The sequence below is a fragment of the Haliotis cracherodii genome, unplaced genomic scaffold (assembly GCF_022045235.1).
Source record: "Haliotis cracherodii isolate W230 unplaced genomic scaffold, xgHalCrac1.p SCAF_33, whole genome shotgun sequence".
In the NCBI taxonomy this organism is placed as follows: domain Eukaryota; kingdom Metazoa; phylum Mollusca; class Gastropoda; order Lepetellida; family Haliotidae; genus Haliotis; species Haliotis cracherodii.
The window spans coordinates 653,376-677,570 of NW_027266290.1; the positions used below are offsets into that span (position 1 = coordinate 653,376).

At 42.7% G+C, this 24,195-nt stretch overlaps 2 protein-coding genes across 2 annotated transcripts; both read right to left on the reverse strand.

The window, feature by feature from the left end:
- Window positions 1–2,438: 2,438 nt before the first annotated feature.
- On the reverse strand, window positions 2,439–6,827 carry LOC139477408 (uncharacterized). Its single transcript, XM_071259973.1, has 3 exons — window positions 6,704–6,827; window positions 4,941–5,294; window positions 2,439–3,325 (listed from the first exon to the last, which is right to left on the reverse strand). Exons 1-3 carry the CDS (start codon window positions 6,779–6,781, stop codon window positions 2,741–2,743), a joined length of 1,017 nt encoding a protein of 338 aa, XP_071116074.1. The 5' UTR covers window positions 6,782–6,827; the 3' UTR covers window positions 2,439–2,740.
- Window positions 6,828–12,198: 5,371 nt separating this feature from the next.
- Window positions 12,199–18,190, reverse strand: LOC139477384 (uncharacterized). Its single transcript, XM_071259945.1, has 3 exons — window positions 18,128–18,190; window positions 15,211–15,321; window positions 12,199–14,787 (listed from the first exon to the last, which is right to left on the reverse strand). Exons 1-3 carry the CDS (start codon window positions 18,150–18,152, stop codon window positions 13,865–13,867), a joined length of 1,059 nt encoding a protein of 352 aa, XP_071116046.1. The 5' UTR covers window positions 18,153–18,190; the 3' UTR covers window positions 12,199–13,864.
- Window positions 18,191–24,195: the final 6,005 nt, after the last annotated feature.

The following is a 24,195-nucleotide window of genomic DNA, read 5'->3' on the forward strand; positions in this document are numbered from 1 at the left end:
ATTCTGGTGTCCCCCGCCCTGATATTACTGGAATATTGCTAAAAGCGGCGTAAAGCCATACTTACTCACTCACAAGGAATCTCTGCCAAACCCGGAGCCCATTGTCCGAGTCGAACTAAAAGATAAACATGTGTTTATGAATCACTATCAAAGAGTGATGATACCAGTTGTTCGAGAAAGGGGGAGTGCGAATCCTGCCCCACCCATGTCACGCATGTATATATAAAGCAAGTCACATCAGCATATAATTCACGACACGTATGCAGGCTAAAAAATGCAAATGTTTCTCTTTCACTTTCGTGTTATGATCACTTTAAAACTAGTAATTGCCAGTAAAAATAGATTTCAAATTTCCCGAGTCATACTAAGCAGACTCTGTTGTCCATGCTTGACAATTATCGTTGTATCAAAGGGATGAGTTCAATGCCTGCCCACTTGTGTTTGTTGATGTTCTTGGTAGGGAACTAAACATGTAAACTGTTCCTCTCATCACTGGGGTTTTCATAAAAACCTCAAATTTGCCTTCCTCATTTTTGAGAAACATGTGCCCTTTCAAATCCGTATTGTAAAACTGTGTAGAGCAGCTATCAGACCTTTGGCTCCATGTACCTATATGTACTGCATTCACGTCCCGGTGACGTACTGTCTTTCATGGCCCAGTCGTCTAAGGCGCCGCGATTCGCTGTGCAGGGTTGCGTCCCTTGGGCACGCCGGAAACCTATGATTGTGGGTTCGAATCCCGGTACGCCCCGAATATGTTTGTAGGTTTGTCAGTACCATGCCCGTGCTCGTGGGTATCACCGAAGTAGTAAACGTCGAAGACCTGCATCACTTCGGGCTTTCCTCCCACATTAAGCTGACACGCCGTGATATGACTGGAATACTGTTAAAAGCGGCGTTAAACACAACTCACTCAATCACTCACTCACTCACTACTGTCTTTCAATCCTAAAAGTTTCCCTCCAGAATATGAACCGTCTCCGTGGTGTAGTGGTAGAGCGTCCGCTCGGAGAGCGGAAGGTCCGGGGTTCGATCCCGGGCCGCGTCATTCCAAAAGACTTCAAAAGATTGTATTAGTTGTTACCCTGTCTGGCGCTCGGCATTAAGGGGCTAAAACAAGGACTGGTCGGCTCGGAGTCAGTATATTGTGTCTGAGTGGGGTATTCATGTTAAACTGCGGCATGGTATCTCAGTGAGCTAGCACGATAAATCAGCATCAGTCCGGACTAGTACAAGCAGCCACACACACACGTGCATGCACGTCGCTATATAAGTGCAATAATCTTGGACGCGACGTTAAACCCAATTTCACCTCACCTCACCCTCCAGAATATTGTCAACAACTGAACCCAGAAAATGAAAAAGATTTTTAATATATTTCAAGGTACAAGAAAACCCAACAATTAGTATACAACACCAAGCAGGATATAGGTACCACATAGGATAAATGCCTAACGTGTATTATTGGGGGTATACCACACAGGGAGATGATATTGCAATTTGAAAACACCTTTACTCCTTCCATCAACATCAATTGCATCAACACCAACCCAGAATTGCATTTTGTCATTTATCTTCATGTAAGTTTTCATTATAGCTTTGAGAAGAGTTATTAACACAATCATTTAACCCATACTCAGGTCATATTTTTATCAAGACGTTAAAGTAAAGTTCAGTTTGAAGAATATAAGTTGTTCTAGGTCCTGGTCAAAGGCAAAAGGTTTTTGGCATCTTGAAATTATTTAAGAGACAAATTTTAAGCATAAATATCAAAATATGGTTTTAAGATTTTAAATTCTGCAATTCTGAAAATATTTTAATCCGGCATACATTTCTATGCGATCAGAATATAGGATAATGTATTCGTGAAACAATCAATAGAAAATATTGATGAGATACAGGTGAGAACGTAAATAGTTGTCTTTTCAATAGTCTCATTCGGATAATACACACACTGAGCTACATATACAATAGTATAATCATAGTAATGACAAAGGGACAATAGGAAGCTGAACATGACGCCAAAGCAAATAAAATATTCTTCATTCAGAATACATTAACAGATATTTTTGACCTCATGCCCGTTATCTGCCAAACACAGGCGATTGTATCTTTGTTCCCATGTTATATATACTGCATCAAAACCGAAAATCTTCAATCAACTATTTCATCACTGTCGAGGGTGATGTTGACGGGTGTTAACATGCTACAAGACAAAGGTGCCATTTGCTCTGGGAATCGGTTATTTCAAGTTTCATAAGATGTTATGTTATTTTAAAACTTGTCTACAACCTTACATGCTTCTTGCACAAGTTGTTTACCAGTGTTGTGTTTCACTGGATGATATATATTGTAATCTTTGATTAGTTTTACGGGATGGGGCGGGGGGTGGGGGTGGGGGTGGGGGTGGGGGTGGGGATGGGGATGGGGTTGGGGGGTTTGGTTTGGTCTGGGGATGGGGGTGGTGCAAAATGGGAAATGATCAGAATAATTATAACTACCTACCTTGCAAAGGCAATCAAGAGTTGCCTTGACTATATTCATCTTTCGACCAGTGAGTCTTGTTTTACAATAAATGGTGTTATTTCTGACAGATAAACAAGTAAGAGAGACATGCATTTACATTTGGATTTAAAACAAAACTTTCCCCTTTGTGACAATTACTTTAAAGTTCATTTCCTGAATAGCCATATACAAGCTGAAGTCGTATTTCGGACCAAATAGAGTTCGGGAAAAGACTTCAGTCTTTGATCTGAGCAGTTTTAGAAACAACGTTTCCAAGGAGATCTTCAATCGTGACCTTAACCTCTTGACCAGGATGATCAACGTTGAGTGGGAAAGATCGTACTTCCGGTTCAATCTCGTTTATCAGCTCCTGTCCGTTCAGATCCACGGTGTAGCGGAACTGCGGCGTGGACGTCTCCGGGACCTTCCACTGCACACCGTGCGACTTCGCCTCCGTGATCTCAAACTCTATAGCGGGTTTTATTGGAGCTGGCGGTAGAGTGATCTTGAAATCTGCTTCGGTACCTAGTCCAGTTGTGGGATGGATGTTTTCCCCCGTCTCAACGAAGTAGTAGCCGTAGTCGACACCGGCGTTGTAGTTGTGTTCCCAGTCCTTGACCCGGAAGCCCTGGTTGACGTGTAGATGGGCAGTGTCCAGCGGGTGCCATGTCTTGTCTGTCCCTCGCTTGTAGCCGTGGCCGAACCGAACCTTCCTGTCGGGTCTCCCGCTTCCCTGAAAGTCTTCCATGAAGCTGTCGGTGGTCGTGTGAAACGTCACGTCCTTCACTGGGTAGTCGAAGGTCACCAAATGGGTCCACACCTAAACATAATGAGTGAGTGAGGGAGTTCAGTTTGAACTCTGTTTTAGTTATTTCACTTATATTTCCACAAGCACGGTTTCGGTGCTCATAATCATGGAGAATAAGAAACAAGATCATAATTTCCTGGTAAGCTTAAGGGACGCAACTCTGAACAGGGAACTGCAGTGCCTAAGAGGGTGGGTTTTTTTGGTCCTGGTACGTTATCAAAAAAGAAATAATTGGTCCCAGGAGAGTCTTGGCTGTTAATTCACGCTTGTGTTGCAAGTTGAATCCCCCTTCCCCACTTTCCGAATATCAAATTGTCGGTCCCTAAATATCCATAGTTCTGGGTATTAGACGACTGGATCATACGTTGGTGATTTTAAGAAAAAGAACTCTTTCTGGAACTGAGGAACCAAAGGATCCTATCCACTTATGGGATTCGAACCACAAGTCTCAGATCATGACCTGGCAATGTGTCCTCGAATGTCAACCATAGTACATCCTTATTCAGGATCAAACTCAAAACCTACACTTCCCTTTCTTAAGACTGTTGTTCTCATGATTTAGGATAGGGACCGCCTCCGTGGTCTAATGGTAGAGCGTCCGCCCGGAGAGCGGTAGCTCCGGGGTTCGATCCCGGGCCACGTCATACCAAAAGACGTTAAAGGGGAAGTGTACACGCAAAAATCACTTTCTTTCTTTTTCTAAACAAAACGCAATTTTAGAATTAGTTAGTATCTGTGTTTGAAAATATACACTCATTTTTTTTCACAGTGAAAGTAGGAAGCTCACAATAGTGTGAAAGTGATATGCCGTTATGAGGCCTTCGTTTTACGAGCGAAATAGGCCTGAGTTATCCCCCTTAGATTATGACGTAATTGGTGCCAATTCAACTGGGTGCCTGTCTATTCTCAACGCAAAAGATATCAAGGACCAGTTTGCGGTAAAACAACATGGTTTACGACACACTCCGGCGCAGTGGTGACTCAGCATAACACAATTCTGGCTTGCATCTGAGATGCTAGAATCACAAAACTGTACCTACACCACGTGAAGCGGCTCTAACAAAGCATGATGACGTCATAATGTTTATCAATTGGCACCAATGACGTCATATTGCAAGGGACATAAGCCATGGTGTTTTTGTTATGGAAATAGAACACTTGGAAAATGTGAAAAATATAAATCGTTTTAGTGCAAAAAATATGTTAATTAAATATGATGTTTTTATATTTTTGTCTATGACACTTCTATGTTAACACTTTTAATGTGGAAAAAGTACAAGAAAAAAAGGTTCATTTCCGTGTGAACTTGCCCTTTAAAAGATGGTACTTGTTGTTACCCTGTCTGGTGCTCGGCATTAAGGGGCTAAACAAGGACTGGTCGGTTCGGAGTCAGTATACTGTGTCTGAGTGGGTATTCATGTTAAACTGCGGCATGGTATCTCAGAGAGCTAGCACTATAAATCAGCATCAGTCCGGACTAGTACAAGCAGCCACACACACAGACTTCAATGCAGGTCGCTATATAAGTGCAATGATCTTGGACGCGACGTTAAACCCCATTTCACCTCACCTCACCTCCTCACTTAGGATAGACCATATGGTAGACAAACTACTGTTCTCCCCTCACCTTTGATGTTTGATTGTGGACCCAGAATCCGAAACGTGTGTGCCCGCCATCTTGCCAGAGTCTGTTGGCCATGGTGTACCAGTAGTTTGGCGCCCACCCTAGGGAATGGTTGCCCATGTGAATCCCCTTCCCTTCATTTCCGAAGAATGACACCTTGGTCCAGAGTCCCGTGAAGACTGCAGTGCTGACTGGCAGGGATGTGTCATGGGGGTCCCAGATGGAGTAGATGTAGGACCTGTCTCCATTACCGTGGTCCTGGATCCCTAGGTAGCCTTGGCCGTCGGCGCTGTTGTTCCACTCCAGACAAGCGTAGTAGGTGTGGGGTTGTGCACCGTCGTCGGGGACATAGACGTCCTAGCAAAACGATAACGAGTGAGTTTGGTTTTATGATGATTTTAGCAATAGTACAGCAATGTCACTGCGGGGGACACAAGACATGGTTTTACACATGGTACCCACGTGAGATATCGAAGCCGGGCCTCCAAGGATGTTTTTGGCGGGGGACACCAGAAATGGGCATCACGTGTTGTACAAATGGGAGGAATCACGAAAGGGAAACTAGACTAATCGGCGTGACGAGCGAACGCTTAAACGCCAGGCTACCGCACCGCCCAAACGCTAATGTAACATTATAATGCGTCAATACGTTATTACGGCAATATAGAAATACGATGTAACCTTTTACGTCTCAATACGTCATTTCATCAATCACCGCCTCAGCGGTCTTGAGGATTGACTATCTGAGCGGAGAGCGGAAGAGGTCGGTGGTTTGATCCCCGGCCGTGTAATACCAAAGACGTTATTAGACGGTACTTGATGTTTCCCTGTCTGGCGATCGGCAAAAAGGGGATAAGACAAGGATCGGTCAGTACACTGTGTGATAATCACTTTGGCTTTCATCCCACATCAAACTGACACACCGAAATTAACTGACATCCGGTTCAAAGCGGTTTAAAACACAATTCACTGACTCACTCCCACAGTTGATTGGCGTACATATTTTTTTTGACGTAACCTATGAAGATCCGAGTGAGATTGATCTTCAGCAACCCACTTGTAAGAGGCGACTAACGGGATCGAGTGACCAAGCTCGCTGACTGGGTTGCATGCCACTATCCTACTTGCGCAGACCGATGCCCATGATGTAAATACCTGAATTGTCTGGTCCATACTCTATTACAGTAAACTACGGTTATAACGAACTTAAGGGACCACTACATGTAGTTCGTTATAACCGTAGTTCGGTATAGGCACATATAAGCCAATATACAGCAAATGGACGGGACTAATAACAGTTCGGTATAAGCATGTTTGCTATAAACGTAGTTTACTGTATTTGCAATCCGCCGTCATGTGGAATAATGCGACGTTAAACAACAGGTGAAATGGGGTTTAACGTCGCGTCCAAGATTATTGCACTTATATAGCGACGTGCATGCACGTGTAATTGTGTGTATGTGGCTGCTTGTACTAGTCCGGACTGATGCCGATTTATAGTGCTAGCTAACTGAGATACCATGCCGCAGTTTAACATGAATACCCCACTCAGACACAGTATACTAACTCCGAGTCGATCTGTCCTTGTTTTAACCCCTTAATGCCGAGCGCCAGACAGGGTAACAACAAGTACCTTCTTTTAAAGTATTTTGGTATGACGCGGTCGGGGATCGAACCCCGTGCCTTCCACTCTCCGGGCGGACGCTCTACCATTAGACCACGGAGTCGGTCCCGTTAAACAACAAACAAAACAAATAAATGTTTACCTGCAAGAGAATATCCCCTGGAAAATTGTCATGGTAGTGGAGATGTACAGCCGGAGATCGGGTGGTGTGGTCAGTCATTGTGTCCACTCAGTGTCCACGACTGTATTCAGACCAGGATGTCAGTGTTGACCAGTGATAAACTTAAATCTAATGACCAAACAGAGCCGAAGGACTGACCACGTTTAGACAAATCAAAGCTGTTCATCCTATTACTTATCGTAAAATTAAATTTACTCAGTACGTATGTACTATTATCATGCTAATTTAGGCGATATAAGTACCGACTTATTAAACCAGCCGCCAGTGCTGATGTCAGTGTTTGATAATAAGCATGATAAGGTTATAATTATCCCGATGTTTACATAGAGCTTACGGTTCGATCCATGTGACCGGTGACCCATTGTAGGGTTGATGCGTCACAGACAGAGGTCCTAACACGAGTTGTAAATTTATATAGACTTATGTATATTATCGCACGCAGAAGTTCAACTAGAGGTTAATACAGTCGAAACTTATGACGTGGCTGCTAGAAATCTTTGATCGTGGGTTCGAATCCCGATTCTCCCTGATAATGGTTCTTGTTTGTTAGCACCCGTGCTCGTAGGTTTCCACAAAGTGGTAAACGTCCATGATGCGCATCACTTCGGGCTTTCCTCCCACATTAAGCTGACACGGCGTGACATGACTGAGGACATTGTTCTAAGCGGCGTTTAACTAAACTCACTCACTCACTCATTCATTAAGTGTCATTGCGGTGGGTTAGGCTAGTGGTTAAAGTATGCGCGCGTCACGCAGTGTACAGTGTACAGTGTGTGAGCCCATTTCTGGTGACCCCCGCCGTGGTTTTGCTGTAATATTGTCAACAGCGGCGTATCGGACTAAGATTTATGTACAACATGATTTGATATATTTTTTCTAAAATCATACTAGCTTTTCTATGATGTGAGGTGAGGTGAAGTTGGGTTTAAAGTCGCGTCCAAGATTATTGCACTTATACAGCGACGTGCATGTACGTGTGTGTGTGTGTGTGTGTGTGTGTGTGTGTGCCGGGTGTGTGTGTGTGGGGGGGGGGGGGGGGGGGGGGGGTGATTGTACGTACTTATCCGGACTGATGCCGATTTATAGTGCTAGCTCACTGAGATACCATGCAGCAGTTTAACATGAATACCCGACTCAGACACACTATACTGACTCCGAGCCGACCAGTCCTTGTTTTAGCCCCTTAATGCCGTGCGCCAGACCACGGAGGCGGTCCTTTCTATCGTGTGTCGTAAGGTGAAATGGGGTTTGACGTCGCGACGGGCATGCACCTGTGTGTGTGGCTGCTGTTACTAGTCTAACTGGCCCACTGAGCTACCATGCCATAGTTTAACATGAATACCCCCTTAATGCCGAGCGCCAGGCAGGGTAACAACAAGTGCCCTCTTTTAACGTATTTTGGTATGTCGCGCCCGGGTATCGAACCCAGGTCTTTCCCGGGGGGGGGGGGGGGGGGGGGGGGGGGGAATACTCTGTACCACTAGACCACGGAGGCTGTCCTGCTCTATCATTAAACAGCTACATATGGAACGTTTTCTATTAATTTTCTTTGAAAGGGTACGTGAATACAGTGTCGTGTAAAAACCGAAACAGCAACCAAATTACATTGCAATTACAAGAGCAAAATAAAAGCAGATACCCGATATGATCATTACCAGGGCGAACCTAGGATTCGAACCTACGATCAGCAGATTCTGCTATGAGTAAGGGAAGCAACTCTGTACAGCGAATTGTAACGCCTGAGATCACTGGGCTACCCGTACACAGTCCAGGTTACACATGTGTCCGATACCAAATTTGAACCAGCACCTTACTACTTTCAATATACGTTATGTATTGTTATCTCTTTAAATGGAACACTTTCCTCAGTTTCAGAAATAGACATTAAACAGCCCGGCAAAAGAAAGTATACATTTGAAAATTGAATTTGACCCAAAAAATACGAACGTTATTAAAACGTTACAGAGCGGAAAACAGTCACCGGAAGACTGCAAACCTAAGGGTAAAAAACCCAACTACGATACGATAACCGTATGAAATAGGTCACCATCGAAAAAAACATATTCAAAATGCGTGTATTCATTCTTTTGCCCGGCAATTTGTTGATGAAATATGTCTGGAATCCTATGATGTGATATTATCTATAATACCAGTATCAACTAAATCACCACCGGAAAACATTTCTTGTTTCTTTCAGTTTTAGCCGCTTTTGACACATGTGTGTATACCTTCTTTGTCCGGTAGTTTAGTAAAAACTTTATAAACACACTGCTTATTAATGCGAACGTCCTTGAAAATACACCCCGTGAAGATCCGGGATAGAAAAGGTCTTTAGCAACCCATGCTTGCCGTAAAAGGCGACTTTGCTTGGCGTAAAAGGCGACTAACGGTATCGGGTGGTCAGACTCGCTGACTTGGTTGATGCATGTCATCGATCCCAATTGTTGGGATCGATGCTCATGATATCAATCACTGGATTGTCTGGTCCAGACTCGATTATTTACAGACCGCCGTCATATAGCTGGATATTGTTGAGTGCGGCGTTAAACAACACACCAATCGAACAACCTTGAAAATACATGTGTAACATCAGTACTTGATCGTCCAGTCACAACATGGGGTGTGGCAGGGACGATACATATTAACCCGCTGTTATATGATGGTCACACATCAGCGTTATGATTTCACTTTCAGGCTAAGTGCATCGGCCTATATAATACATTTACACGTCAGCACCAAATACACTTAGGTGATCATCAGTGATACACCTGACACCGTGACACCGTCAGGTATTATCTGTATATCAAGATGAATGGCGTTCTCTGGGTGAAACCGTTTCAGCTTACCTAATGTATTAAGTACTGAAATATGGTATTTCTCTATGGCGTGAGGAAGGTGTAACTTAAAACTGTTAATACCAGTTATGGTTTTCTTGATGTCTCTATCTATCTGATAATTGAGGATGAATTCCATGTTTTATTAGTATGTGATAAGTATGAACATGTTAGAGAAAAGTATATTCCGATGTTTAACAATAGGCCTAAAAACAAGATGTTAATGATCAGTCTTATAAAATCCAAGAGTGAGTGAGTGAGTTGGGTTTAACGCCGCTTTTAACAGTATTACAGTTATATCACGGCGTGTCAGCTTAATGTGGGAGGAAAGCCCGAAGTGATGCAGGTCTCAGACGTTTACCACTTTGGTGAAACCCACGAGCACGGGTATGGTGCTGACAAACCTAGAAACATAATCGGGGAGAACCGGGATTCGAACCCACAATCATAAGTTTCTGGCTCGCCCAAGGGACGCAACTCTGCACAGCGAATCGCGGCGCTTAAGACGACTGTGCCCCCTGTTGCTAAAGAAGAGAAATTTGTAATCAATCATTAACTCACCCACACTCACATACAGTGTGTTTTGTTTGTTTGTTGTTTAACGCCACATTCAAAAATATTCCATTTACATTCCGGTGGCTGTTAATAATGGAGTCTGGACCAGACACCCCAGTGATCTCTGTTGTGAACAACGGTCCACGTCAGGTACAATGACACGGTATAAACCAAGTTACCGAACCTGACGACCCGATCCATTTGGTTGCCTTGTACGACCAGCACAGATTGTCGGTGACAAATTCTAACCCGAGCTCCCCATGTAGCCTTTATATAAGAAGGGATATCAAGCGTTTGCTCGGTTCGATTCCTCATATGGGTACAATGTTGGAAGCCTATTTCTGGAGTCCCCTATTGCTGGAATATTGCTAAAAGCGGCGTAAAACAATACTCACCCAGTCACTTGATAGTCAAGATGTAGTTATTCCATAGTGAACAGTGAATGGCTTGGAGTTCTGTATATCCAGCAAACTGTATTTTGGAAGCTTCAATGTTCTATAACAAATGTTATATTTGGGATAACACTTTCTTAGTAAGGTACAGATTCTCGTACTTTTTGGGGTTGAGTCCCGTCCAGGATTCGAACCCACACTTGCAAGAGTGAGGCACCTAACCGCCAGCACACAAAGTCAGCGATCTAACCCATTCAGCCACCGAGGCTTCCATAAAAATGAAAGTCCGACAACTGGTAGTCTAGATCACGTACTTTGAGTACCCCTCTGACAAGTGTAAATTGGCACGGCTCCCATGGCCGAAAGCTATGAATACACAATGCCATTTAGAAAGTGGTCAAATGTAACAAATGTTTTATTTGGGATAACACTTTCTTAGTAAAGTACAGATTCAATGTTCAATGTTCTAGCTTTGTTTCCAACATATTTGATCAAGTAATGAATGCTACATGGCTGAAGATGTATTCATTGTTCTGCATCAGTGCTTGGTTGATTCATGTCATCGTATCCAAATTGCGTAGATTGATGCTCATGATGTCAATCACTGGATTGTCTGGCCCAGACTCGATTATTGACAGACCGCCGTTATACACATAGCTGGAATATTTCTGAGTGCAGCGTTGAAGAACAAAAAAACAAACTTAAAAGAACCGCGTACAGTTGGAAGGATGTGTGTTGCAATACACATCATCCATGACAGATTAACTACAGTCATATAAAAAATCAGGTGTTCCTTAAATTCTTTAGAGTAGTATGTATATACATAGCTAAGATTTCTTGCTACATGGTCATACACTGTGGATGTGCGTCCCTGCATGCATTGATAGGTATCAAATATTTGTTTACCCTTCAGTGTATGAGATTCCATTATATCCCGTCCATTAGCGTTGTGTATGTCTTATATAATTAAAAAGACAACACATAACAACACACCTAAGATTCGTTATTCCGGACTCTGTAATCCGGAATAAATAGATTACGTGGCATTTCATTGGCTCACCTAGCACTTTTTGCGAGTAGGATCATCCACTAACGGCATACTGTTTCCTGATTTGCTATTAATAAAATGGGCGGGGCTTATGTTGCACAGAACGATGTCACTGTCGTCTACATTTTTTGTATGAGTTAATGAACAAATAAGCGATGTTTAAAATTATTCTACGCGGATTTACATAATATGAATACCGATTTTGGACGTTGATTCATCCATAAACGCAGGAAAGTATTGAAGTTAAAGTTCACTGGTTTTCGGGGATAAACAAGTTTTAGTTCATCTGCATGTGTCTGCACTAACAAGCCAGTGACTTCAGCTATACGACGGGTTGCTAGTATGCGGTGCAGGTCTAAGACGTTGACCACTTCGATGGAACCCAAGAGCAAACAACGAATCATTATTACTGCGAATTGGGGATTCGAACCAACGGTCATTGGTTTCTGGCACGCCTAAGGGAGGTAACTCTGCAAAGACGGCTGTGACACCTCAGAGGAAGCGTAGAAAAAAAGATAGTTATTCACACCTGTACATCGATATCCCCATACACTTGACGCCGGGCGAGTAAATACAATAAACAATCACCAACCACTTGTTTTTATTGTATGCAAATTTTATTTCCAGATCATTTGATTAACATACTTTATGCAGTACACTATACATGACAGTAAGATCATCCCTATGGTGGCAGAATCGGGAACAGGTAAATAATATTGTGGTAAAATATTTCGACCATTTGCGGTAAGCAATTACATTTTGACAAAATCAGATAAAATTATGGAAAATAATGAAATATACAACAAAAAGGGGATATTACTTTGACTGTTCAATACATACGTTAACATGTTCTGATAAATTATTTTAAAAATTCGATTATAAAATATAATAGCTAAAATGGATAGAATTATCATTAAACCGCCTGCATGTTATCAGAAATGAGCGGGCCACTGTAACTTGATAATGCCCTCATATTGGTTGACGACGGGCCATTATCAAGCCCGTCGTAAAGGACGTCATAGGATAGGGATAGGTGACGTCACGTTCCTTCGTCGGGCAGTTAATGAAAGACCTTGGGCTTCTGCAAATGATAATGCCCTGAAAAATAGCGTTACATTTATACTGTAGAATACAACATCTGAGTGATATCTACTGCCGACAGCAACTAGCTTCACAGTACATCATGTAGTGTTCATGTTTCACCTGCCCTCAACAGTATCAATATTAACGACGTTTTTCCATTGACGTAAATTTGGTGTGATGCTTTTATCAACAAAGGTTATTGAAGGCTCTGTCCAGGAGGTTAAAGTACTGTAAAATTATTTTCCCTTGTGTGACATGTAATTCCTATAATAAATAATGTAACTATCACCAGCCAGTGTTTTAAGCCAACTCTTTGCTGAGTATTTTGTAGTATTCGCTAGTTCTGTTACACAACCACCACTAGTTAAAGTGATGATGTAAATCCTTCTGGAAGCTGAGGCACTGTACATCCCTATGATCTCCAGCGAGGATACCTAGCTTCAGTTGCTGGATGCTTATAGCCAGTGTTTTAAACAGCAGTTGTAAAAAATATTGTTATGATAAAATATTTGACAAATTTGTTTTTAAATATAACTTTGTATTCATGACTCAAAATATATCAACTTGGTGTCGTCGCTTTATGGCTGAAATCATGCCGATGCGACGTATAGTTTTAACTCACTCACTCACCCATTGACGTAGTGATGCTCTTGACGAGCGCTGAAACACCTGCCGAGGTGTTGTTTCTGCAGTCACAATTTAACTTTAGTTTACTTTGCCTATACAATTTCAGCTAAAGTCTATATTCCTAACATGTATCTGCCCATGGAATATCTTAACAAGACAAGACAAATTAATGTAGTACTACCATTCAACTTAGTACGAACTTCATATGGGTTACATTTAATTGTGTTTGGTAAGACTGATTTGATAGAGTTGTAATGAATACTATAAATGCGTCGTGTTGGATCCTTAACAATAGAGACAGGATTCTGGAACTGTAAATGAGGTAGCTGATGGCTATAAAATAACAAGTAAAATAATCAATCAATAGGTTAACAGGACATCGACTATGTTTTTTGTAACCATGAACTATACAATGTTAAAAACCAACAAATAGTAGTATTTCTAAACTAAAACACAAGCATCTATATACTAGTATGGAGAATACAGGGGAATACATCTTGCTTTATAATTGTTCATGGTTGCTCTCCTTTCCCATATCGTGATCCATAGTAACATAGAGGTAGGTCATGCCAGACGCCTTGACTTAGGTGATCACTTTAGACACAGACACGGTCTCGCCAAAAAGATCTTCCAAGGTCACCGTGACCTTGTTGCCCTGGATCTGCTTCAGGTCAAGGTTCCTCTTCTCCGGATCGACCCCAGACGCGATATGCTTTCCATCTACGTCGATGGTGTAGCTGAACTGCGGCGTGGAGGTCTCCGGGACATGCCACTCCACCACGTCATGGGTAGCCTTGCTGATGGTGAATGTGATAGCCGACTTGGCAGGCTTTGGGGGCATGGCCGTGGCCAGTTTGAAGCTGTGGTGGGTCCCAACTCCTGGATCCGGGTGGACGGTCTTTCCTAGCTCCAGGAAGAAATAGTCAGCCTTAGTTCCAGCGTTGTAGTTGTGGTTCCAGTTGGCCGTCTGGGCTCCCTGGTTGACGGAGAAGTTGGCGTTGACGAAAGGGATCCAGGTCTTGTCCAGGCGTCTTTTGTACCCATGACCATAGTGGACCTGTCTCAGCAGGCTCCCATCACCATGTGCCGAGTAATTCTCCATGAAGGATGACGTGCTGCTCATGAATGTCACATCTGCAATTGGGTAGTCAAAGGTCACCAGATGGGTCCAAACACGGCTGGCCTGGTTTTGAACCCAGTACCCAAAGTGACTGTGCTTGCCGACGTCCCAGCGCCGTACAGCCAGGGTGAACCAGACATCAGGGTCCCAGCCCAGGCTGGTGTTGTCCGAGTGTAGGCCGCTACCTTCATGGCCGAAGTGGTGGGACTTGGTCCAGAGACCCTGGTAGGCGGCGGTGATCTTCTCCGTGGTTGTCGTCTTCGGGTCCCACATGGAGAAGATGTAGGTCCTCCCCTTGGGTCCGTGGTCCTGGATCCCACAGTACCCGCCCCCGTCATGGCCTGCGTTCCAGTTCAGACCACTGTAATATGTATCAACCTTGGAGCCTGCACGGAGAAAACAAAGAAATATAAGACATACACGATGCATCTCTAAAACCTGTTAATTATAAAGGTCTATACGTGTATAGTTGGTCGGTCATCTCAGAAGCTCGTCCATTAATGTTATACGAAATGACTCTACTCCAGATCCGCCTAGGAACCTTTTCCAACAAAGAAAAATAATATTCAAAGATCAATTTAGGACCTTTTCACATTTAAAACCGTTTTAAATTCGTTTTTCAGTAAGTTCACCAGACATTACATTAAACTGAACTGTTTCAGAAACATATTATGTCAACCACCGACCCTATTTTTTTGGAACATTATTTCGTTAGTCTAGTGTTTAAACATGTTTCAGATACGAATTACTTGGGTGTTATCTGTTCAAAACGTATCCATTGTTTGTGAATAATCACGTGATGTACCAACCGTCCTTAGGGACCTGGACATCGATCATGATGATGTCCCCCTTCTCATGGTCCCCGTAGTTCAGATGTTCTGCCGGTGCTCGGTTTGTCGTCATTTCTAATGTAGAGTCGTCTTTAAAACAAAGTATAAAGCAACACTTTTGAATAGGAAAACAGTGGTATAATATCTAGCATTATGCTCGCTGGCTCACTCACTCACTCATTCTCCCAACCACCCATCCATGCACTAACTCACGCACTCACACACTCTCACCCACTAACTCACTCGCCTACCCAACCCATCCACCCACCCACTCACTCACTCACCTATTCACTCATTCACTCACTGCTCAAACACCCATCCGTTTTATTGTTAAGAATTAACACGTTTCTTGAGTATCAACGGTTTTCGACACTATATATTTTCTGCACATGTGATTACATGATTCACATCTCGGTTTGTTTTTTGGGGGGTACATTCAGGTCCAGAAAAGGCAAATCGGAAAATACCGTCGCTGCCAGGAAACGAAGGCAATGAGAGCACCTGAGCGTCACAATGTTGAACACGTACCTTTTCACATTCAAAAATGACCCTTCAAAGCCTATCCTAAAATTGTTCGGTTTCCAGGAAAAGTATGTAAAAAATCTAAATCAAGTTGACTACACCCTTACATGTCAGGTAGAATGACGTGCACTGTTTGACCCGGGCGAAACGGTACTCTGCATACATAGAAGGTAAATTAAAGGTGAAGGTGAAAGTGAAGGTGAGGTGAAGGTGAAGGTGAAGGTGAAGGTTAGATTTTCACGGAAGAGTCGTTGGTCACCATGGAAAATTTCATTTGTCAATCAGGTTATACTAGATTGGGACAGTCTTTTCGGAAAGAGTATAATAAAATCAACAGTACATTACTGAAATGTGTTTGTTTCACAACATGAAATAATTAGTTTATGAGCCCTGACACGTTTTAAAATCAAAGTCCGTTTTAACGTAGTTTAAAGTTTAAATATTCTAAAGCTGCGAACAAGATTTAAATGATCTCTGACGTATTCATGTACACGTTTGATTAAAGAAATGTGTTAAAACGAGTGAAAACTGTCATTCTAGAATATTAAAAACAATACGATTGTTATGGCTTTACCTACATCGCTTATAAGAAAATAAGCTGGGATTATCGACTAGATGACGTTTTGATATCTGAATAACGCTTCCAGAAAAACTCTAAAATCAGCATTTGGCACTTGTGCCCCTCATCTCTACAACTGATGTAGTTACAGGTCTAAAACAGGCAATTGTTGGCAATCTCATTCTCATACGGGAGCACAGGCGGCCCAGTCGTCTAAGGCGCCGCGATTCGCTGTGCAGAGTTGCGTCCCTTGGGCACGCCAGAAACCTATGATTGTGGGTTCGAATCCCGTTTCGCCCCGATTATGTTTCTGTGTTTGTCAGCACCATACCCGTGCTCGTGTGTTTCACATAAGCGGTAAACGTCTAAGACCTGCATCACTTCGGGCTTTCCTCCCACATTAAGCCGACACGCCGTAATATAACTGTAATACTGTTAAAAGCGGCGTTAAACCCAACTCACTCACTCACTCACTCACTTATTCTCATACCTTTGGGCCCAAGTGATAACCTTCATTCCCTTTTATAAAAGTGTTCCTTCTTTCATAACATATTCAAACTTGGCTGGGGATATCGTCCTTGCTATATCGTGTCCTTTGTTAAAATAATTCCGTGATAAAATACAAAGAAAAAAAGCAGAAAAAATAAGTCCGTTGAGGATAATGACATTGTACAATGTCATCATTTTCTGAAAACCTATGGCTTATGAACAAGGTGAAACTTGGTTTCGAGAACGCCATCTTGGATACTGGGCCAACAGTGCCGCCAACAGCACCATGTGTGTACGTAATGTACATGAAGTTTGAAGCATTATTAGGAAAATATAAAAACACAAAGTAATTGACTATCGTCTTATATTGTGTAATGTAGGTTATTATTATTAGATGTGACTGTACTTTTTCTGACGATTCGCATCTTCAAGACTCTGTTCCTTATGCTCTTTAACAAATATACCTATGTACAGAGAAGGGGGACAACTCGAGGTACGCGAGCTCGTTGGAAAAAACATCCAATTAACGGCTATTCAATTGAACACCATAGAGGCATGGACCAGATAGTTGCATCGCACATCTGAAAGTTAATGTTCAAGTCAGCTAGGGTTCACTCGAACGAGAAACCCAATGAAATGCCGCAGCACATCTTACCTATCAGAGTGAGTGAGTATGATTTTACGCCGCTTTTATCAATATTCCAACAATAGGTGGTGAGGTGAAATGGGGTATAACGTCGTGTCCAAGATTTTTGCACTTATATAGCGACGTGCATGTACGTGTGTTTGTGTGGCTGCTTGTACTATACCGGACTGATGCCGATTTATAGTGTTAGCACACTGATATACCATGCCGTAGCTTAACATGAATACCCCACTCAGACACAGTATACTGACTCCGAGCCGACCAGTCCTTGTTTTAGCCCCCTTAATGCCGACCGCCAGACAGGGTAAGAACAAGTACCGTCTTTTAACGTCTTTTGTTATGACATGGCCGGGGTTCGAACCCCGGACCTTCCGCTCTCCGGGCGGACGCTCTACCACTAGACCCCGGAGGCGGTCCTCCAACAATATCATGCCGTGTGACACCAGAACAGAAATAGGCTTCACAGTTTGTACCCATGTGAAGAATCGAAGAATCGTGACGAGCGAACGATGAACCACTAGGCTACCCGCCGCCAACAACCACTACTAGAGAAAATGAATGTATGTTTTGAAGTACTTACTACCGCTGAGATAAACAAATAAATGTGAGTCCATCAATTCATAAAGATATGGTTAATACATGATCACATTAGTAATAAGAAGAGCAAGAGCAATAATTACCTGTTTGCAGCGAGAAGATGCGCATGATGGAGGGACGTTGTCCGTGCTATATTTATAGTAACGCTGGCTTGTTTACACTGGTCAGCCGAGACAATAACATCAGCATCAGGAATACAGGTCAGCACATCGTATGTACACTGAGGATTATCGGTCACTGCTAATTAGTAAGCTTCTAAATTATCCTGCACGACACGCTCAAGGGTCAGGAATCAGTAGATCGGGTATGTTAAAGTGGAACTATCAAGGCAGAATGAGCAATTTGACGGCAATAAGTGTTTGTTTGTTTGTTTGTTTGTTTGTTTGTTTGTCTGTTTAACGCCGCACTCAGCTATATTCCAGCTATGTGATGGCGGTCTGTAAATAATGGAGTTTGGACCAGACAATCCAGTGATTGACATCATGAGCATCGATCCACGCAATTTGGGATAGGATGACAACTATTAACAAAGTCAGAGAGCCTGACCACTCGATCCCGTTAGTCGCCCCTCGTGACATGCATAGTCGCTTTTACGGCAAGCATCGGTTGCTGAAGTGAGTGAGTGAGTGTGGTTTAACGATGTAACGATAGTTTCATCGTCTTTTCCAGGGGCGGTCGGGTAGCCTGGTGGTTAAAGCGTTCGCCCGTCACGCCGAAGACCAGGGTTCGATTCCCGACATGGGTACAATGTGTGAAGCCCATTTCTGGTGTCCCCAGCCGTGATATTGCTGGAATATTGCTAAAAGCGGCATAAAACCATACTCACTCACTCACTCTTTTCCGTTAAATCATGGCGTGTCAGCTTGTCTTAAGAGGTAACTAGTATAGGGGATTGGGTGGTCAGGGCCTGTGACATGGGTAAGTGCTGCTCAGTTACGCTCTCAGTCATCGGTTTGTCTGGTCCAGACCTGATTATTTACAGGCTGCAGTGATATAACTGTGGTATTGCTGATTGAGGCTTAAAAGAACATTTACGACATTGTTTATTTAAACGCCTCAAACGTGGACTGGGTGGTGAAAAGACTCAAACGGTATGGTAATAATAATGTGTACCCCTTTCATGCGAGTTGTTACATTAATGGGACGGATAATTCAGTCGTCTAAGACGCCGCATTTGGGTGTGCAGAGTTGTCTGCCTTAGATGTGTCAGAATCCTGTAATCATTGTCTCGAAACCCAGATAACTGAAATACTGTACAAAGCGGCACTAACCCAAATCATTCATGATGGAGGGGCTATTTTATCTTCGATGACACGTGTTTGATACTTTAATAAAATCTTCAATTTACCGACAGAATATTTACTGAGGTCGTATTTTGTCGTACGGATTCCACTTTTTGAGGCACAATTAATGTACTGTGTGTTTGTTGTTTTACGCCGCACTCATAAATATTCCAACTATATATCAGCTGCCTGTGAATAATCGACCCTAATTCGGACAAGCCACTGATTGATATTATGAGCAACGATATCCGCTCTCGAGGTACGTTCACACGCAGTCATCTAAGTCCCCGAGCCTGACCACCTGATCCATTAAGTCGCCTGACCCGTGAAGATCCAGGGTAGAATAGGTCTTCAGCAACCCATACTTGCCGTGAAAGGCGACTAGGCTTGTCGTAAAAGGCAACTAATGGGATCGGGTGGTCAGGCTCGCTGACTTGGTTGATGTATGTCATCGTATCCCAATTGCGTGGATCGATGCTCATGATGTCAATCACTGGATTGTCTGGTCCAGACGCAATTATTTACAGACCGCCGGAATATTGCTGAGTGCGGCGTCAAACAAACAAACAAACAAACAAACAAAACATTAAGACGCCTCTCACGACAGGCATGGACTGATCCTGCATCGGAATCCCGCGACAATGTTACACAAACAATTTTCAACACGTTAAACCCAATTTCACCTCACCTCAACACGAGGACTATAAGACACAAAAATAGGACCTGCACTAAGTGAACTCTTCAGCATGATATATGGTTTTTCTCTAGTGCCCACTCACTTGCATCCTGTTTGTGTTTATATGTACATGATGTACTTCACTGATGTAGACAATATCACCACCGCAAGCTGTATATCATGTTGATTGGTTAACCGTGGCCATGGACAATGAAGCAGGCTGTTTTTCCCCTTGTGTTTATTGCTAAATTGTACACCAACAACCTGTTTACATGTGCGCGTCATAATTTTAACCTGTTAAACTGTTAATATGTCAAATAGTGACGTCGTTGAGTGCTGTTCAACTTCTGGGGTCCGTTCCACAAAGCTATCGTAGCCCTAAAGTTATCGAAACTCTCGAACCTTAACATAGACTTACGACTGTCGTTGAACTACGATCGCTTTGTGGAGCGGGGCGCTGGTGCGGCAACCTCAGCAATTGACAACTAAGTTTTTTGGTGGATGTGACAGTTAAAACGTTTTTAACGTAGATCTGAAAAGAAAAAGGAGCAAAGCAAAAAATAGGCTTTATTGTCTATCACAGTCTGTTTCTTCGATTCAGCGTAGAACTTACATGCCTTTTAGATATTCCTTGGCCAGTACTGCAAAGTACGGAAGCGTAGTGGGGCCACGGTGAATTTTTGTGTGTCTAAGTATCTCCTCCGTAGGACTTATCATCTCCTACGTAGGACTTAGTATCTCCTACGTAATACTTAGTATATCCTATGTAGGACTTACTATCTCCTCCGTAGGACTTAGTATCTTCTACGTAGGACTTAGTATCTCCTCCGTAGGACTTAGTATCTCCTACGTAGGACTTACTATCTCCTATGTAGGACTCACTATCTCCTACGTAATACTTAGTATCTCCTATGTAGGACTTAGTATCTACGTGGGAGATACTAAGTCCTACGTAGGAGATAGTAAGTTCTACGTAAGAGATACTAAGTCCAACGTAGGAGATAGTAATTCTAGGCCATACTCAGTCCTACGTAGGAGATACTAAGTCCTACGTAGAAGATACTAAGTTCTACGTAGGCGATACTAAGCCCTACGTAGAAGATATTAAGTCCTACGTAGAAGATACTAAGTTCTACGTAGGCGATACTAAGCCCTACGTAGAAGATACTAAGTTCTACGTAGAAGATACTAAGTCCTACGTAGGGGATACCTAGACAAAAAAAATTCACCGTGGCCCCACTACGCTTCCGTAGCAAAGCCAGTATAAATTTTATCTTGTAAAACTTACAAACACTCTAAGCCATTACGTTTATAGTTCAAACGTGCTTTGTACAATTTCCTATAAACCAGGTGTGCGTGCATTATACTCTTATCTGTAAGTACCCTTGTTATTTTATTGATGTGAGTATAATTCAAGAAACAAAAGTAATAATATTTATCTGTTAAGCGACATACGGCAATCGAAACAAATATATTGTCCCCGACAATTATGAAACAATTAATTATTCTTCAGTCTGTTTATAAAAAATGAAATTGCCTGCCACAAAAAATACATTCTTGCAAGGTGTTATGCTTAACAAAAGATTCATGCTGGTAGTTTTAAATGAGAAAATATATCTGGTTTTGTAAACTGCTGCTGAAAATATCTAATCTCCATACAAAATCCCAGGCGGGGGCACGGGTGGCCCAGTCGTCTAAGGCGCCGCGATTCGCTGTGCAGAGTTGAGTCCCTTGGGCACGCCAGAAACCTATGATTGTGGGTTCGAATCCCGGTTCGCCCCGATTATGTTTCTAGGCAGGATTATGTTTTCTGGTCGTGGGTTTCACCGAAGTGGTAAACGTCTGAGACCTGCATCGTTTCGGGCTTTCCTCCTACATTAAGCCGACACGCCACGTTATAACTGGAATACTGTTAAAAGCGGCGTTAAACCCATCTCACTCACTCACTCACAACATCCCAGGCTCCCTTCCCCCTCCCCCCTCCATATATTTCATTTATGGCAACAGGAGGGGAGTAAAACTATTCTATACATGTATTTGTCAATAAGAACAGAGTATATATATTCCATATTTGTTAATAAGAGGAGAGTTTAGTAATGTCATATTTGTCCATATCTTTTATACTCTCGTCTTGTTGACCAACAACGGAATAGCTATACTCGCCTCTTATTGACAAATGTGGCATAATTATACTCTCCTGTTATTGACAAATATGGCATAATTATACTACCCCCTTATTGAAAAATGATGGAATAACTATACTGTCCTAATATAAAAAAAATATGGAATAACTATACTCTCCTCTTAACAGTAAATGATGGAATAACTATACTCTCCTCTTAATAGTAAATGATGGAATAACTATACTCTCCTCATATAAATAATATGGAATAACTATACACTCCTCTTAATAGCAAATGGTGGAATAACTATACTCTCCTCTTAATAGTAAATGATGGAATAACTATACTCTCCTCTTAATAGTAAATGATGGAATAATTATACTCTCCTCATATAAATAATATGGAATAACTATACACTCCTCTTAATAGCAAATGGTGGAATAACTATACTCTCCTCTTAATAGTAAATGATGGAATAACTATACTCTCCTCTTAATAGTAAATGATGGAATAATTATACTCTCCTCATATAAATAATATGGAATAACTATACTCTCCTCTTAACTATGGCATAATTATATTATACTTATGGACAAATATGACATTACTATACTCTCCTGTTTTTGACAAGCATGGAATAAATATAATCTCCCATTATTGACAAATACGGTACAACAACTATACTACACTATATACAACAACTATACTCTCTTCGATTTTAGAAAGCGTTAGACTTTGCTTTATATCACAGTTATAAAATCAGATTTTGGCTAGAAAGGGTATTTTATAAATATTGATGATATATGTTCTATTTATAAGATCAGTCATCAATACAATACCTAACAACCAGATGTGGTGTCTGCCAACTAACTAATCTTAGATTAGCCCAGATAATGGGTTCAGCCGATACAGCAGGTCAGGTCATGCGAGCATACAAAGTGAGTGAGTGAGTGAGTGAGTGAGTGAGTGAGTGAGTGAGTGAGTGAGTGAGTGAGTGAGTGGGTGAGTGGGTGGGTGGGTGAGTGAGTGAGTGAGTGAGTGAGTGAGTGGGAGGGAGGGTGGGTGAGTGAGGGAGGGGGGAGGGAGGGGGGGAGTGAGGGAGGGAGGGAGGGGGTGGGTGGGTGAGTGAGTGAGGGAGGGAGGGGGTGGGCGAGTGAGTGAGTGAGTGAGTGAGTGAGTGAGTGGGTGGGTGGGTGAGTGAGTGAGTGAGTGAGTGAGTGAGTGAGTGAGTGAGTGAGTGAGTGGGAGGGAGGGAGGGAGGGTGGGTGGGTGGGTGGGTGAGGGAGGGAGGGAGGGAGTGGGTGGGTGAGTGAGGGATGGAGGGAGGGAGGGGGTGGGTGAGTGAGTGAGTGAGTGAGTGAGTGAGTGGGAGGGAGGGAGGAAGGGTGGGTGGGTGGGTGGGTGAGGGAGGGAGGGAGGGAGTGGGTGGGTGAGTGAGGGATGGAGGGAGGGAGGGGGTGGGTGAGTGAGTGAGTGAGTGAGTGAGTGGTCGGGTGAGTGAGGGAGGGAGGGAGGTTATAATCCGCTTTTAGCAACAGTCAAACAGGGTCGGGGCTTGGGGCACCAGAAATGGACGCCACATACAATAAAATATCGTGTGACAAGAGCTTACATGGGTATAACACGAAAATGTCAGTGTGACAGTTTTCAAACATTCCATACATCCTTTATGAAGTTCTAAATGCAATATACGTATTTTAATCGCTTAATTATTCCAGTGAGTGATTGCTGATGATATAAACATGTCGACTGTGAGGGGGGCGCAGACACGGGGACCCGGAGGGCATCTGTCCTCCTGACTACAACTTGTCAATGATGTTCATTATGCATACATGTGCATATTTGGAGGAATAAATTTGAATACGTCATGTAAACTGTGGCAATTAATTATCAAAACGAATACTGTCCTGAGTGCATGACTTGATATACGAGCGCCATTAAAGCTTGAAGATCATCGTAGCAGCACGATTTGAACTTGCATAAACAGTTAAACCCTGTTAATCGGAACGCCTTGTCATTCCGGGAGATCTTCTCGACAACGTCTGTGTATTTGCAATAGGAAATACTAC